At 35.4% G+C, this 17,525-nt stretch overlaps 1 protein-coding gene and 1 long non-coding RNA gene across 10 annotated transcripts in view; one reads left to right on the top strand and one right to left on the bottom strand.

The window, feature by feature from the left end:
* LOC127506744 (uncharacterized) overlaps nt 1-15,379 on the bottom strand; it is a 112,220-nt gene extending 96,841 nt beyond the window's left edge. The window contains exon 1 of one of the 2 annotated variants that reach the window (XR_007928114.1): nt 15,334-15,379. This is a non-coding gene — a long non-coding RNA (uncharacterized LOC127506744). The remainder of the gene's footprint in view (nt 1-15,333) is intronic. The other variant, XR_007928116.1, reaches the window with a different exon arrangement.
* Nucleotides 1-17,525, top strand: part of amph (amphiphysin) — a 37,533-nt gene that overhangs the window by 4,065 nt on the left and 15,943 nt on the right. For all 8 annotated transcript variants that reach the window (XM_051883389.1, XM_051883365.1, XM_051883382.1 and 5 more), the window contains exons 2-8: nt 4,421-4,501; nt 9,779-9,833; nt 9,920-10,014; nt 12,423-12,518; nt 12,696-12,803; nt 12,923-13,008; nt 17,421-17,496. In XM_051883389.1, coding sequence (XP_051739349.1) covers nt 4,421-4,501; nt 9,779-9,833; nt 9,920-10,014; nt 12,423-12,518; nt 12,696-12,803; nt 12,923-13,008; nt 17,421-17,496 — 597 coding nt within the window. The remainder of the gene's footprint in view (nt 1-4,420; nt 4,502-9,778; nt 9,834-9,919; nt 10,015-12,422; nt 12,519-12,695; nt 12,804-12,922; nt 13,009-17,420; nt 17,497-17,525) is intronic.

Consider the following 17,525-nt stretch of genomic DNA (forward strand, 5'->3'; position numbering starts at 1 on the left):
ATCTGAGTTCTGGTGGGGACAGAATACCTCACAATCAACAGGGATCACCCATAATCCTGTTGCATATACTGTCACAGGAAGATTGCAGCATTGTGAACTGGATGCAGCATTATACTAAGTGCCGTGACTTACGATGTTTTACAATGCATCTGTAAAGCAGCACGACGGCAAAAAAAACACGTTGATTTGTCATTTGCTCTTGTGTATTGCAGGATAAATATTAGCATCCACATCTTGGGAAATCAAATATAATTGTTGGAATGGCTCTGTTCCAATTTCTATAAAACAGATTTGCTTTTCCACTTTGTTTAGCAAAGCTGTGAGATTAATTTTTTGGTAAACATTATAAAACACTTTTTGAAGGATCATTTGTCAATGCAAAATAGAGGACATCAGTCCCCTGTGTGGATGAAGGCAGGGTGGCGTGTCTGTTTTTAAGGCCTAAGCTGTGTTAATTTTTTATAGGCTGGCTGCTTCTGTTGTATAGTGTTTCCAGGCAGGCATTGTGTACCATTGTGTCTTAGATTAGTACCATTTGCCTTCTGGAGAGTTCAGTGTTGATTCTCTGGCTCTAGATGTGAGGTTATAACATTTTTAAGAATTGAAATACAGATGAGCCCACCCTGGAGTGCCTTTGGTCTTATAGTGTGATGCAGTGCTAAATTTAAAGTAATGTTACATACTTGGCACTTTTAAATATTTATATATATCTGCAGTGTTTGTAATATATCTAAAAGCAAACGGTACTTGGTACTTTTATTATTCCCAGCAGAAAAGTATTCTGATCTCTTTCTTTTTTTGTGTATTTTAAAAATAGTTTTGTGCATTATTAAAGTATCGTGCCTGTTTAGAGAGCATTACATGTTAATATACTGTATCTTTGTGATGTATATTTCCTGATGTCATTTATATTTATGATGGGATATTGGTGTTACAACACACTACCTATTGATCCATATCAAAGCCTCTTCCAACATGTGTGAGTGTGTTACAAAAGAAAAGACCCAGATGGCACGATCTTTCCACCCAGGAGTAATGTGGAGCTTCATGTGACATTATTCATGTTCCCAGGGGGCCGTTCCTGTGGTTTACTGCCTGAGCCATGTGCCATACAGTCTACTCTCACTTTCACACATGGTGGGAGCTATTGTCTTTACTGTACTGTAGACATGTAAACACATCAATCATGTTTGTATAATTGTAACAATTACTTAAACATACCACTTTATCTCTTTCAGCAATTGTCTTAATTGTCCGCATTGTTTTAACACCTTTAATTTGTTCGTAAATCAAAACGTCCTGTTGAGCCAAAAAAATTAATAATCAGCAAAATATCAGTTAGCAATACAATACATTTAAATTTGGCACATTTTTATTGGTTGGTTATTCTTGATATATATATATACATACACACACACACACACACACACACACACACACACACACACACACACACTTTCCTGGTTAAATAATTAAATAAACATCACAAATACAATTCTATATTGTATTTTTACATTAACAATGTAATGAATGTTTTATTTATTAAAACCAAAATGCATTAAAACCAAAGAATTTTTACATTTATTCCAAAATAAATCAAGGCAGTAACAATTTGAACAATATATTTTATTTGTGAACTGATGTCCAGCTGTTCTTTTTATTAGTCAACTTATTTTTGGATCATCAGTCATCAAAGCTTGGTAAACACTGGTCACAGACACAAAGATGTACCTTTAATTTCACCAAGCTGATTGCTCACTAAAAAAAAAAAAAAAAAAAACGGCACAGATCATGTTTCAGGCCATTTTAAGTGTTATTTTGATGTGACAAAATAGTAATATCTAAGTAGGTGAGTTGTTTACTTACTTTTTAATTAGTCTTCCCATTAAAGGTGACAATTCTGTCATTAATTACTCACCCTCATGTCGTTCCAAACCCATAAGACTTTCGTTCATCTTTGGAACACAAATTAAGATATTTTTGATGAAATCTGAAAGATTTCTGTCCCTCCATTGACAGCTATGCTACTGACACTTTGACGCTTCAAAAAGTTCATGAAGAAAACGTAAAACTAATGATATGAATTGAGCGGTTTAATCCAAATTTTCTGAATTTAGGCTTTTGAGGGTGAGTAATTAATGACAAAAAACATTTTTGGGTGAACTATCCCTTTAACGCCGCCATTTATTCATTCAGACTGATTCTTAACACATATCACAATAATGTTGACACTCAACACAGATCATTAAATAAAAAATGTGCTAATAACATCATAACTGAAAGCATACTGTAAATAAATAACAAAACATTAAGCATATAAAAATAAACACATAATGCAGTGCAATGCGGAGCTTGTAAATCAGCAATATTGCTTAAAATGAAACTGTGTTGCTTGTTCAGACAACTCTGTTAGGCTAGTTGGAACACCTTTCAGGGAATTAACATTTAAAATTAACATTTTATGTAGATTTAAAGTAAATCATATTTCACAAATCACTTCTTTTTTTTTAAATCATTGGTACAATGTAGTTGTTTTTTACAGTGTGGTTCTAAAACTTTAGTATTTCACTGAATCATACACTTTAGAAAAAAGTACAATGGTCATTACCTTAAAGGATTAGTTCTCTTTTAAATGAAAATTACCCCAAGCTTTACTCACCCTCAAGCCATTCTAGGTGTATATGACTTTCTTCTTTTTTAATGAACACAATTGGAGATATATTAATAAATATCCTGACGCATCCGAGCTTTATAATGGCAGTGAGCGGGATCAATGAGTATAAAGCTGAAGAAACTGCATCCATCCACATCCATCCATCATAAACTTATTCCACACAGCTCTGGGGGGTTAATAAAGGCCTTCCAAAGTGAAGCAATGCATTTGTGTAAAAAAAAAAAAAAATCCATATTTAACAAGTTAGGAAGTAAAATATCTAGCTTCCGCCAGACTGTCTTCCATATTCAAGTTACGAAAAAAACAAAACTGGCGTCACGTCAGCTAATCTTTTTCCGTAAGTTGAATAGGGAAGGCATAGGATGTAGTGTAAGCTTCTTTAACTATGAGAGGTGTTGTGCCTTCTTCTTAAGTTGAATACGGAAGGCGGTCTGGCGGAAGCTAGACATTTTACTACACAACTTGTTAAATATGGATAACCCCCCGGAGCCGTGTGGAATATGTTTATGATGGATGGATGTGGATGGAGGCACTTTCTTCAGCTCATACTCGTTTGGTATCGCTCACTGCCATTATAAAGCTCGGATGCGTTATTAATATATCTCCGATTGTGTTCATCAGAAAGAAGAAAGTCATATACACCTAGGATGGCTTGAGGGTGAGTAAAGCTTGGTCTAATTTTCACTTGAAAGTGAACTAATCCTTTAAGGAGCAAAAAATTATTGAAGATTTTATAATCTAATATTACATAATATTTTAGAGATTAACACCAGTTAATAGTCACACCACATGAAGTACAAGTTTTAGGTTGGCTGACATAATAATTTCATAGAAAAGCTTGCATATAAAGATATACCATCTGGTTTGACTGTACAGGTTGAACGTCCCAGAAGGTTGTGGGTGTAGCACTATGTGTGTGTTTGCCAAAGCAAAACATCCATTTCCTTTGTAATAGACTATAAAGCCTTCTATTGTATTGTTTGCACAGAACATGCTCACATTATGTCCATTGGCTGTATGTTGTCATTGTATGCACGTTGTATATTATTTGTGTTAGAGTATTTACTCAAACACTCAAACTATGTAAATATTCAACAGTTTAAACCTTACATAAGAAGGACATATCAAAAAGTAGGTAGCTTTTCAATATTTTTTTAGCAGAGTTACTATCAAAACAGGCACCCCTCTTGTTCTGAGCAAATGCAGTGTTTGAGTAACAGTTGACAGCCATTTTCATGTGTTAGTCACTATGGGTAGGCAGTGAGGTGGTCATGTGACAGAGAAGTCCTCTTTTTGGCAGAGAGACTTGACAGACTAGGAAGTGTAATATATGCCCGGTCTTCCTCCCCCGCTCCTGCTCAGCCCTTTCTTTGTGTGCATGTCATACTGTCCACAGGGTGTTCAGACACTGTTAGAGGATTCCCTCATGGGGATTCAATCATGGCTCAGCTGAATCAATGAGAATGCTGTGTGAACCGCGTGCTACTTCTGTTCATGCCGCTCTTTATCATTCATCTTTACAGACTCTAAGAAATGCAAAGATTTATTTGGACGACAAAAATGTTTGGAACTGGTTGAGAATCATGTCTTATGTTTGAATAATATGTTTTTGGTCTCATCAATCATCAACACTAAAGTATTTTGTCAGATAACTTAAAAATGTGCTTCATGTGTTTACATCTTGTCGAAAATATTTTGACTGAATCAACCTGATTTGCTCTGACTCTTTGTGTTCTCTGCTTTCAGGTTCTGCAGAAGTTGGGAAAGGCAGATGAGACAAAAGATGAACAGTTTGAGCAGTGTGTGCAGAACTTCAAAAGACAGGAGGTAAGATGTGTCTGATCTATAGAGCGATGCTGTTTTCGGATGGTATAATGGATCTATCCATACAGCAAATCAACCACCCAAAGACTATGGACGTAAAATAATGACTAATGCATTTCAAATATAAAAAGCATGTTGAATTACACTGATTAAAAAAAAAAAAAAATTGTTGCATTATAATGCATTGTATTTTCAGGGCTTGCATTCAACATGGTTTTATATTTAAGCTGTGAATATTTCAAATGAAAATATTTCATACACAATTTCATTATTAAAAATTCAATACTCCATATACAGCTTCCAGACTTCATTTCCAAAATATTCAGTCTGTTTAAAAATACCACCTATAGTATTCGACAGGCAATTTTCAGTCCATTTTATTTTTTTTTAACAAATTCAGTGGTTCAAATTCAGCAGAATATTCAACAGTGCATATCTGGGAACTGCAAAACTAAATATACAACCATGTTGAATTTCAGGCCCTGAAAATGCAGCCCTGAAAATGCAATGCATTAAAATTAGGGCTGTCAAAATTAACAAGTTAACGCATGTGATTATTATTTTAAAGGATTTAAAGGGTTTTTTAAAGAGTTTAAAGGGTTAGTTCACCCAAAAATGAAAATTCTGTCATTAATTACTCACCCTCATTTAGTTCCAAACCCATAAGACCTTTGTTCATCTTCAGAACACAAATTAAGATATTTTTGATGAAATCTGAGGGTTTTCTGACCCCCCCCCCCCCACCATAGAATACAACATAATTACCACTTTCAAGGCCAAGAAAGGTAGTAAAGACATCGTTAAAATAATCCATGTCACTACAGTGGTTCAACCTTAATGTTATGAAGTGACGAGAATACATTTTGTGCGCAAAAAAAATAAAATAAAAAATAACGACTTTATTTAACAATTTCTTCTCTTCTATGTCAGTCTCTGAAGCTGTTCATGTTGTAAACACAGTGCAGCGCTTCCAGGTTCTACGTCAGAATGCAGACTCATTATTGGCCAGCTCCTGCATCAGCATCACACGCATGCGTCGTGCTGCTTACTTGAAATGCATCGGAGACTGACAAGGAAGAGAAGAAACTGTTAAATAAAGTCGTTATTTTGGGGTTTTTTTGCACACAAAAAATATTCTCGTCGCTTCATAACATTAAGGTTGAACCACTGTAGTCACATGGACTATTTTAATGATGTCTTTAATACCTTTCTGGACTTTGAAAGTAGTAAGTGGGGACAGAAAGCTCTCAGATTTCATCAAAAAAATCTGAATTTGTGTCCGAAGTTGAACGAAGGTCTTACTGGTTTGGAACGACATGAGGGTGAGTAATTCATGACAGAATTTTCATATTTGGCTGAACTAACCCTTTAATGCATTAAAAATATTTAACACAATTATAATAAATAATAAATATCCATTTTTCTTGGCATCTTTTGGCAAGCACTACATTATATGATCATGCTATCATTCATTCAAATGCTATTAAACCATTCAAGCACGACAAGACGCAAAAACAAAGAACTCAAATCTGCTGTCACGCTGTCTGTGAAGCGGCTCTCGAAACGTGCACACAGAACTCCACTTCAGACAGTACATCAGCGTCACATTGAGTTCTCTTTCACGCCTGAATGGACAAAAACTTTAAAAACACTTTAATAAGGATTTATAACCTATATTCAATTTATAATTTATGCAGTGACGACTGTGCAGTAACAGAACAGATATTATTTAAGAAATTATTCAATTTCTGCATATTTTCCTTACCTAAAAATCTCAAAGCACAACGACAACAAAAACTTTTTTGTGCATTTTAGCAGGGCAGGTAAAACTGGTTAAAATTTGAGACAGTATCAGTGATACCGACCTTCACTCATAGTGCTTAGTAAGATACCATCAAAAACAAATATTTAAAATATACTGTCTTTTTATTGTTTCTACATTATTTTCCAGATTCAATGTGAAAGTATTACAATATAAAAATATATTAAAAACTTGAATGTTAGATTAATTGCGTTTATTACAGAAAAATGTGCCATTAATTAGTTTTATTTTAATCAATTGACAGCACTAATTAAAATGCAAGCACTGTTAATGCAATGCATTTTTTTTTCAATTAGTGCATTTCAACATGCTTTTGTGTTTCAAAGACATGAGTCATTATTTTACTTCCATTTTGGCTGGTTGCTTTGCTGGATTGATTTTCCCACCAGCAGCACAGAGCTACATTGTTCTTAACCAGCATACATTTCTATTGTCTTTCATTCTGTGTTTATATATCACTTTTAAATGAGGGGGGTCAATATTAGTGGGAAAATGTCCATTTATAGTCTTAATCTTATAATAGTTCTCTGTACTAACAGGATAAAGACTTCGGAGGTGTAGCCACATTTTCTATTTTGTCTGAAATGTCTTTGCAGTCTAAACGATTCTCATTACTTCAATGCCACAATAAAGGCACTCTCACATATACAAATCGCTCTATTCTCTCTTTCTCAAGAAATCTGTGGGCTAATGCAGTGCACTCTGCATTAGCTATTCAATATCTCAAAATAATTTCTTAATATCTCAATATAAGATATTCATATCTTTTGGCAATTATATATAAGCATTTAAAAGAATGTTTTTTTTCCATCAGAGGAACTGTCATTTCAGCCAAGTAGCCAATGTAGCCATTTAAATTAAAAGTACAAGTTTTAAAAACTTTTTTTTTTTTTTTACTAAAGTGACAAATGGAAGACACAAAATTTATCTACATGGAGTATGCCATACTTTTACTAAAACAATTAATATGAAAATATCATAATAATTTTATGTAAATGTGAACCATAGTTCTCCCAAATTAGATTGGCCTTATTACCGCACACTATTTAACTGCCATTTCCTAAATAGCTCCATATTTAATACCAAATTATTTTTCCCAAGTTTGATTACTTTGATTATGAAAAGCCATGCTATTAAATGTGGAGTTGAAGTAAAGTGTAGTTCTAGAAAGAAGTGTGTGTTTGCTGAAGAAAAAGAAGCAGTCTAATCCCACCCTCTCCACCTGTCCTCACTAATCCTGATTAGACTGCTTTATGCTCCAGTGTGCCAGTGCTTCCAGAAACACTCTCCTCTCCTCTGCTCACCTCCTCTCTCACTTCCAAAATTCCCCTCTTCTTTAACCCCTTCCTCCCCAGTCTTTTGAGCTACTTTAATGACTCTCTGCTCTGCACTTCCTGTAGTCACCCTGTGCAGAGAGATGTACATGAAGAATGAATTTGTCCAAATTTACATTTGTTTAGTCAGAGTCAATCACCACAGCTGGAGGATACCAGTCACAGCCAAAACTGAACCCACATACCATATGCTGCCAGCCTGGCTCATAAAACACTCGTTGGAGCAGATAGATGGAGTCATCAACTGCACTGAAATATTGTGCACATCAGTTATCTACATCAGGGGCCATAAAATACTGTAAATCTGACAGTGTAATGCTGTAAAAGACACCAGACTGAATGTTTAACAACCCCATCCCATTCCTTTAGTCAAGCTTTAATAAATAACCAAAAAAACAACAACTCAACTACCTTTGCTGAAGTGTTTTAACATATGAGACACACATGATATCTCTAATCTAAAATGTTCCTTTTATGCTTAATGCTGACATATTTCAGACTGCTGCATCGAAAGATTCATTATTCAACCATGTTGAGCAGAGAAAGATCATCAGAGCTGATAGAGATTTTCATTTGGGCTTTTCATTTCAAGTCCCCCTGCAGCTTTTTGCTGCCTCAGGATTGCTGAGCCCTGTGTCGAGTGCAGAGAATGAAATGACTTCCATCTGCTGCACTGACTGGAGAGCTCATCTTTTTTTGAGAGCAAGTCTTTTGTACGACCGCCTGCGTTTTTTTGAATGCGATGCTGTGCTTTCAGCACCATGGACAGCAATTATTCCCCACCACTTGAAACTGTAGTTATTATATATTTTCCAGTGTGAAGAGGTTTTTTCTGTGATTAGATTCAGCTATGAAATTAAAACTGCCCAGAAACCAGAAACTATATGAATAGTATATAATATAGGATTCTTCGATGAATAGAAAGTTCAAAAGAACATCGAAGAATCCTGAAAAAAAATGTATCATGGTTTCCTCAAAAATATTAAGGGGTGGATGATTATGATTTCACTTTTTTAACTTTAGTCAGTGTGTAATGTTACTGTTTGAGCATAAACAACATCTGCAAAGTTACGATGCTCAAAGTTAGGGACTACAACCAGCTTCTTCCCAGGTTAGTGACATTACTAACCTTAAAATTTACATAAACCCTGCCCCCGGGAACATGCAACAAAGGGGGTGAGGCCATGTTGGGCTGCTTTAGAAAAGAGGAAGAGTTGTTGAAGTAGAGTGTTGTTACCATGCCGTCATTTTTCAACACTGGATTTGCACAGAAGATTAACATGACGACACATGCTAGTCGATGAGTTGAATCAACTCAACAGCAACTACATGCATTTATCCACTAACCGTTCAGAAACGTAAAAGTTGTAACTTCTTCCTGAGTCTCTCCATCAGTGTCTGACTCCGGTTTGAACAATATATGGCTGATCACCGTTACTGACAATCCTCATTTTGGCTGCGTGAGATTCTCCAGCTTTGTTGTTGTTGAGCAACTGAAGCGTGAGCTGTTAAAGCTCCGCCCTCTTCTGGAAAGGGGGCCGGGAGCAGCAGCTCATTTGCATTTAAAGGGACACACACAAAAACGGCGTGTTTTTGCTCACACCCAAATTTGACAAGCTATAATAAATAATCTGTGGGGAATTTTGAGCTGAAACTTCACAGACACATTCTGAGGACACTAGAGATTTATATTACATCTTGTAAAGGGGGCATTATAGGTCGCCTTTAAGCAGCACAACTTTTTATCAACATTGATAATAACAAAAAATGTTTATTGAGCACTAAATCATTAATCATATTAGAATGATTTCTGAAGGATCATGTGACACTGAAAGCCTGGAGTAATGATGCTGAAAAGTCAGCGTTGCCCTCACAGGAATAAATTATAATTTAAAATATATTAAAATAGAATACACTTATTTTAAGTTGTAATAATATTTCACAATATTACTGTTTTTACTGTATTTTTGATCCAAAAAAAGGCACCCTTGGTGATCACGTGAGACTTCTTTTAAAAATGAAATTCACTGACCGATGTGAAAAAATAAAACCTCACTATATGAAAGTCAATGTAATGTTGTCAATATCTGATGTGATGAGCCTCTTTTGTGTTCTGATCCATAGTTTGAGGGCTCTAGGCTACAGAGGGAGATGAAGGCCTACATAGCAGCTGTGAAAGGTGAACCATTGCAAAATACACTCATACAAGTACATACAAATTCCTGCTCTACACTGAACCGGTTTTTCTTTTTGTTATGATTGCAGGGATGCAGCAAGCTTCTATGAACCTGACAGAGTCGTTACATGAAGTATATGAGCCTGACTGGCACGGCAAGGATGATGTCATGACCATTGGAAAGGTAGCGAGAAATATAGTTGTGACTGTGCAAGTGCAATGTTTAAAAAAATGACATTATACAGCTGTCTAAACAGAGCATTGTCACAATTACAGGGAAGCATATTTTCAAAGGAAGATATTAAAGAGAAAAATAAATGTTAAATATTAGTGGTGACAAGTAGATGAGAGCCATCAGACAGATGTCCTGTGGGAAATGCTGAGGAACTGCATATGTAACATGACATCAAAAAGCTGCTAAAGATCAGTGATAGGTGTTGATTTCTATTCACAGTTTTATATGCTCAAGAAGTGCGTTGTGAAAGTGGGTGAAAATTAAATTCCTGACCTCTGGTAACCTGAACATTATGTTCATTTGAAAAATAGAGGTCGTTCTCGCCAACTCTAGAACATTCTTATCTTTTTTTGGGTTTAAGAACAGACAAGAGGTTTTGGCAGTCTCTCACACGAGCTGAGGGATTTGTCCTCAGTACCTGAGCCAAAGCTAAAATGCTGCACCTTTTAGGGAAAATGGGGTCAAGTCACTGAGCCGTTAAGGTCTATTATGCAGCCACATGCATTTCACAGACAATTTATAAGATTCAGAAGGGGTCATGTCTTCTAGTCATGTTAGTCCTTGGGCTGTTTAAATTCCCATACAGCAAATTTAATAGCTGGCATTTATGCGTGTAGGTATGTTTATAACTGTTATTCAGAGAAAAGAAATGAGTGTAATGGTCTTTTTTGCTATTAGAATATGTTTAGATTAAATATGTTAATATGTAAATTTTTTGAGAAAAAAGCATGAATGTTAACTCATACTGATGATCTTTCATATTTAATATTTTGAATATTAATTATAATTATTTGTTATTATATTTCTGAATTTATTTAATTTTATGATTACGAACATTTATTGTAAAAGACATTTTCTGAGAAAAACCACATGTACGTGAACTCATTCTGATATGCTATGATCTTTTATATATAATACTTTAAATATTACCATAATAATAATAATAATAATTTATTATTATTGTATTATATTTCTGATTTTATTTTATTTTATTTTAGGATTATGTACATTTTATTGTAAAACACATTTTTGAGGAAACAGAATGAATGCGAATTCGTACTGATATGCTGTTTTATATATAATATTTATTATTATTATAATTAAAAACTATTAATTTATTATTATTATATTTCTTACAATTTATTTTATGATTATGTACATTTACTGTAAAATACTTTTTTTAGAAAACCGCATGAATGTGAACTAATGCTATGATATTTTTTATATATATAATATTTTAAATATTATTAATAATAATTTATTATTATTGTGTTATATTTCTGATTTTATTTTATTTTTATTTTATTTTAGGATTATGTACATTTTATTGTAAAATACATTTTTTGAGGAAACAGAATAGATGTGAATATTGATATGCTATTATGTTTTATATACACCGTCTAATACATTAAATATTACCATAATAATAAAAATGTATTATTATTGTGTTATAATTCTGATTTTATTTTATTTTATTTTAGGATTTTTAATGTCAAATACATTTTTAAAGAAACAGAATGAATGTGAATTCATACTGATATACTATGATATTTTATATATAATATTTATTATTATTATAATTATTAAAAATATTAATTTATTATTAGTATATTCCTTACATTTTATTTTATTTTATGATTATGTACATTTACTGTAAAATACATTTTTGAGGAAACAGAATTCATACTATGCTATTATGTTTTATATATTTTTATTATTATTATTAACTTTATTTTATTTTATTTTATGAGAATCACACAAGCAATAGTGCTGTTTTTCCACATATCAGCCTGCATATTGTTTTTATTAACACCTTTTACACCACGTGTTTCTCATGTTGACAACATTTTATACTTATTTGGATAGAAAATAAGTTCATATGTCAAACTGATGCGTTTCATAAAACTAGAAAATATCAAACCATCCTATCTGTCCTTTTGCACACAGATGATGTGGTTTGAGGGAGGGAGTTATTAATAGTGGATAATGACATATGTCATTTTTAGTATGGAGTGGGGCTGTGACTCAACACTGTCCTCAGAGAATTTCAAATTAATTTAGCCAAGGACGCTCATTTTTGTTTACTCTCACACCTCACCGAGGGGGAGCGCAGTGAATTCAGCTTTTCTGAGTCTGATTTGCATCCTCTATGAATGAGTAAGAGCCTAATTAGGTTTTAATTTCCCTGCTGCTGAATCATAAATCCAACACCTAAACTCATCCATTTATGTTACATGAGCTGCAGAATAACATTTAAAGAGCGCTGTACAGTAGATTCTCTCATCCACCGCTCTGTGAAATCTCTTGTCAAATGCTCTGGGTTAATCTCGCTGATGGCTGTCCTGTCTCCTCTGCAGAACTGTGATGCTCTGTGGGAGGACTTCCATCAGAAGCTGGTCGACTCTACCATCAACAATCTGGAAACGTATTTGTCTCAGTTCCCAGATCTCAAGGTGCCGATGTCATTTTACGCATGCTGAATTGGTTTTAAATCATGTATTATTCATATTTTCATGAGCCATATTGTTTAAGCTGACGCATGTGCCGGCAGCACAGTGCTGTAAATAAATGTAAAACACATTCAGCTGAAGGGTAACCATAGTTACCACAAGTGTTTTCCTCCCCTCCAGGTGCGTGTCGCAAAGAGGAGCAGGAAGTTAATTGACTATGACAGTGCAAGACACCATCTTGAGACCCTGCAGACTTCAACCATAAGGAATGAGAAGAAGATATCAAAAGTATGTCAGTCCTTATATCGTTCTGAATACAATTTCTAATTGCTGAAAAAATGGTAAATATGGCATACTATGATCCGAGCTATTGCTTGAACGTATATGCCATATCTGTGTGCATGTAGGCAGAGGAAGACTTGAAAAAGGCCCAAAGGGTTTTTGATGATCTCAACGTTGGCCTGCAGGATGAGCTGCCCACACTCTGGGATAGGTGAGACATTTTAACGTTCACTGCTACTGCAATCTGTTATAGATCATATGTAATAGTTGCACTTTTTTATATTCTTAAAGAGCATTCCTGATTTTTTTTCCTGCTAGTTTATTGTTTTAATCCAATTAAAGGGTTATTTCACCCAAAAATCATTAATTACACACCCTCATGTCGTTCCAAACCTGTAAGACTTTCGTTCATCTTTCTTTGAAACAGAAATTATATTTTAAATGAAATCTGAGAGATTTCTGTACCTTCATTGACAGTGTATGCAACTACCACTTTGACGCTTCAAAAAGTTCATTAAGAGATCATAAAACTAATCCATATGAATCAAGCAGTTTAGTTGAAATTTTCAGAAGAGACTTGTCCGCTTTATATGATGAACAGATTGAATTTTGGCTTTTATTCACATATAAACATTCACATTCAAAACAGAAGCTTTAACCCTTTAATAAATATTTGATGTGATACAACCACCAGATTAAAGATTGAATGGATTCATAAGAGATGTCTATATGGTGTGAAAATGACCAAAATTGTCTCATTGTTCTAGTTAGACATTTTTCTCTGGGTCACATTTTGACCCTTTGTTCACTTTCAACACTAACTGGTGTACAACATTATATGCAAGACTAGCTCAATAATTAGTCATCAATCTCTTATATAACAGAAGCCTTGCTGTATCATGCCCAGGATAATTATTGTACTCTCAGAGGGGTGGCAGTAATATTTACAGCCTGCTGCCCTGACAATACAAGGCTCTGGCCGATAATATTGATTTCATTTGACCAAAGGCCTTCCTGGAATGCACATATATATCCCAGTTGTCTAGATTTATCCATTAGTTGCACAGCATGCCAGCTGTGAACATTCATGTCACGGCAGCGGTTACATACATTAGAAGAGGTAAGGTAACTTTTAAAGGGAATGGACTATGCTGCAGAAAAAAATGGGGGCAAATTTGTAAAATGCAATGCATGTATGTGAATACTATTTGTCTTATTTGTCTATACTTGTTTGTGCTGTAGAGCAATAGATTGGCTGGCTGGAGCTAATCTGTATGTTTAAAGAGACTCTGTGGCTATATAAATGTGTCGTGTGAGTTGAAGGGAAGTTTTTTTTGTGTGTGTGTTGTTAAATTAATGCGTTGGATATAGACAGCAATCATGTCGACGATAATTGCAGGACTGATAATGATAGATGTAGTAACGTGCCATAAATAGCTGGTTTGCACAACAGGAGATATCTGCTTTGTCACAAAGATGAGAATGTCTAGAATTAGTCATCAGTTTATTTTAGAGCACAAATGGATTTTTGTTGTAACTGTATATGTATTGATTTACTCTACGTATGTCTGAAATAGAAAGTATTTGTAGCTGTGCTTTGCTAAGCAATATGCGGTGTGTTGCAGTGATATGTATTGGGGACAGTTCACCCAAAAATGAAGATTCTGCCATCATTTACTCCCCCTCATGTCGTTCCAAACCTGTATGACTGTCCATATAATGAAAGTCTTTACTGTGGAACACAAAAGAAGATATTTTGAGTTTATTTTTTTTCATACAATGAAAGTCAATGGAGTCCAATGCTATTTTGGACCCCATTGACTTTCATTACATGGACAAAAACAGTTAAAACACAGAAGAGAGTAAGTCATACAGGTTTGAAACGACATGAGGCAGAGTAAATGATGACAGAATTTTTATTTTTGGTGAACTATCCCTTTAACTAATGTAGTTATTATTTTGAGTGTTATTGTAGACAGTATTTATTTTGATTATAGTACAATCAGTGGTATGTATCTTGTGGTCATCTGTATGTTGTGGTGAATATGCTCTGGTAAGCTGTATGCTGTTTTGAGCTGAGAGGGTCTGTCTGCTCACTGAAGCAACAGCCTGGTTACATAATCCATCCAATCGGCAGCCTCCTCTCTGTGCCAGGCCCTCCAGCCACGCTCATTTCAGCTCGGGCCAGAAAGAAAGATACATTTATAACTGTTGCAGACACAAAAAATGGCCATTTTACTTTAGATTTGTAGTATTTAGAGTTTTGGGGTTCTTATTGACGTACTGTACAAGCATGGACTGATGCATTTTAGCTTATAGGAGTGACTTGCTGATATGATTCTTTGTTTAATAAGGATTAAAAGAGCTTTAATATCTTGCTGATGTATTAATGTTTGAGGTCCAGAAGTTTGTGTTAGTGCATCATATTTGCCTTTGGATGTTTTTTCACATTTATAGTACTTTTCATACTTTTTAGACATTCTGACTTAAAGGGATAGTTCACCGAAAAAAGAAAATTATCCCATGATTTACTCACCCTCAAGCCATCCTAGGTGTATATGACTATCTTCTTTCAGACAAACACAATCGGAGATATATTTAAAAAATATCCTGGCTCTTTCATGCTTTATAATGGCAGTGAATGGGGGACCCGATTTTGAAGCCAAAAAAACAAGCTCATCCGTCCATCATAAAAGTAATCCACACGGCTCCAGGGGGTTAATAAAGGCCTTCTGAAGCGAAGCAAAGGGTTTTTGTAAAAAAAAAAAAAAAAAAAAATCCATATTTAAAACTTCATTCACTATAATAACAAGCTTCTAACAGACGGCCGTACACATCGGTTTGCGGCGGAAGAGTAACCCCTGACCGACGCATGACATATTGATGAATGCGGAAGTGGAGAGGACAGAGCAAAGCAAAACACCAGTCACAAATTAGAAGTTAAAATTAGACATTTTAAAGAGAAATGTCAGTTTCAGGAATGTCAGATAAATGGAGGACTCAAATGCAGTGAACAAACATAAAAAAAATTATTAGGAAAACATGAGGAAACAGTCAGTGTGACACAGTGAAGATGTAGAAGCTCTGTATCTTGGCTCCTGTGTTCTCTGCACACCATAAGCGGACACACAGACTGAGGAGACCACTGAGAGGAAACGCAAGCAGGACTACCAAGAGAGATAAAACCCTGCTACAAACTCCTCATCTTTGGGTCCTGAGCACAATAGTAATGAAGCAGGTAAGTCACAAAAGCAAATAACACAAGAATGAGAGCACAGACAAGAAACATCGACGTGACACAAACATAGTGATCAACTGACAACAAGAGGCAGACACAGCTGGGAATAAATAGGATAAAGGGAACGAGCGACAGGTGTGGGAGATCAGCTCGTGATTGTGCACACTGTGCTGCTAGGCACCGCTGATTGCTCAAATCACAGGCTGCAGAAAATGACAGGAACATAACAAATCCAGCGTTAGCATCAGTTCTGGCAGGTCACGTCAGTCAAGCTTGCATCAGCTGACTCCCAGGTGACTTACGTCTACCTATAGGAATACGACGCATATCACGGCATTCATATATAAGCTCCTCAGTATTATCAGCAGCTATTGCATTTCTCAGGAGCTAATTACCCTCCTCCATCCCCAGCTCCTTCTCTCTTCAGTCAGGATTGGCCTTATGATTCCCCTGAATCAGACTTAATATGCGTACATATTAAATTATTGACATTAATTATATCTGCATATGTTGGTTCTGTTCTGTTTACCCTAGGGGGGTTATTGCTGCTCTCCCTGCTCTTATCCATGCTAGGCTGCATGGATGCGCAGGGAGTTCTTGCCCAGAACAGAACCATACCGCCAATACAAACTCTATGCAATTATCAATCATATTTGACGATAGTGGTCCTGACAGAAACAACAGAGAAGAACCGGTGACACACCCTGACCCGTGACAGTCAGAGGATTTCGATATAAAAGAAGAGGAGCTTGAGTTTGTTGCACAGCCCTATTTGTTTGAACCGCGAGAGGCGTCTAAGCTTACGACACTCCTACATCCTATTGTGTCACGGGTTACTCTTGTGGTGCAAGTCGACTTGCGCAGTATAAGTACGTTTATTTTAAGCTAGTGATTTTAGATTATAAAGTTTTAATATGGATATTTTTCTTACAAAAGCCCATCGCTTTGCTTTAGAAGGCCTTTATTTACCCCCGGAGCCATGTGGATTACTTTTACGATGGATGGATGTACTTTTTTTTGGGCTTCAAAATCGGGCCTCCCCTTCACTGCCATTATAAAGCTTGGTTTCATATACACCTTGGATGGCTTGAGGGTGAGTAAATCATGGGGTAATTTTCATTTTTGGGTGAACTATCCCTTTAAGTAAAAATTTAACAATTTAAATCATGAATCTTGTTTGACTCATTATTTTACTTAAACTCCATTTCTATGCACCATTTGTTTGTAAAGAATTTATATATATAAACAAGGAATTTCTGAGCTCTACAGATCATCAGTGACCATCTGTTTCTCTTGTTGAACATTGTCCAGATGCTTCTTCAGCCTATTGCGCACTTGTTGGGTGGCGGAGCCTAATCATTATTCTTCTCCTTTCCTCTTTGCAGTCGGGTGGGGTTCTATGTGAGCACCTTCAAGAACGTCTCCGGCCTGGAAGCTCGATTCCACAGGGAGATCTCTTTTGTGAGTTGGTTTCATTTCTAAAGCTCTAG

The sequence above is a fragment of the Ctenopharyngodon idella genome, chromosome 2 (assembly GCF_019924925.1).
Source record: "Ctenopharyngodon idella isolate HZGC_01 chromosome 2, HZGC01, whole genome shotgun sequence".
NCBI lineage: Eukaryota > Metazoa > Chordata > Actinopteri > Cypriniformes > Xenocyprididae > Ctenopharyngodon > Ctenopharyngodon idella.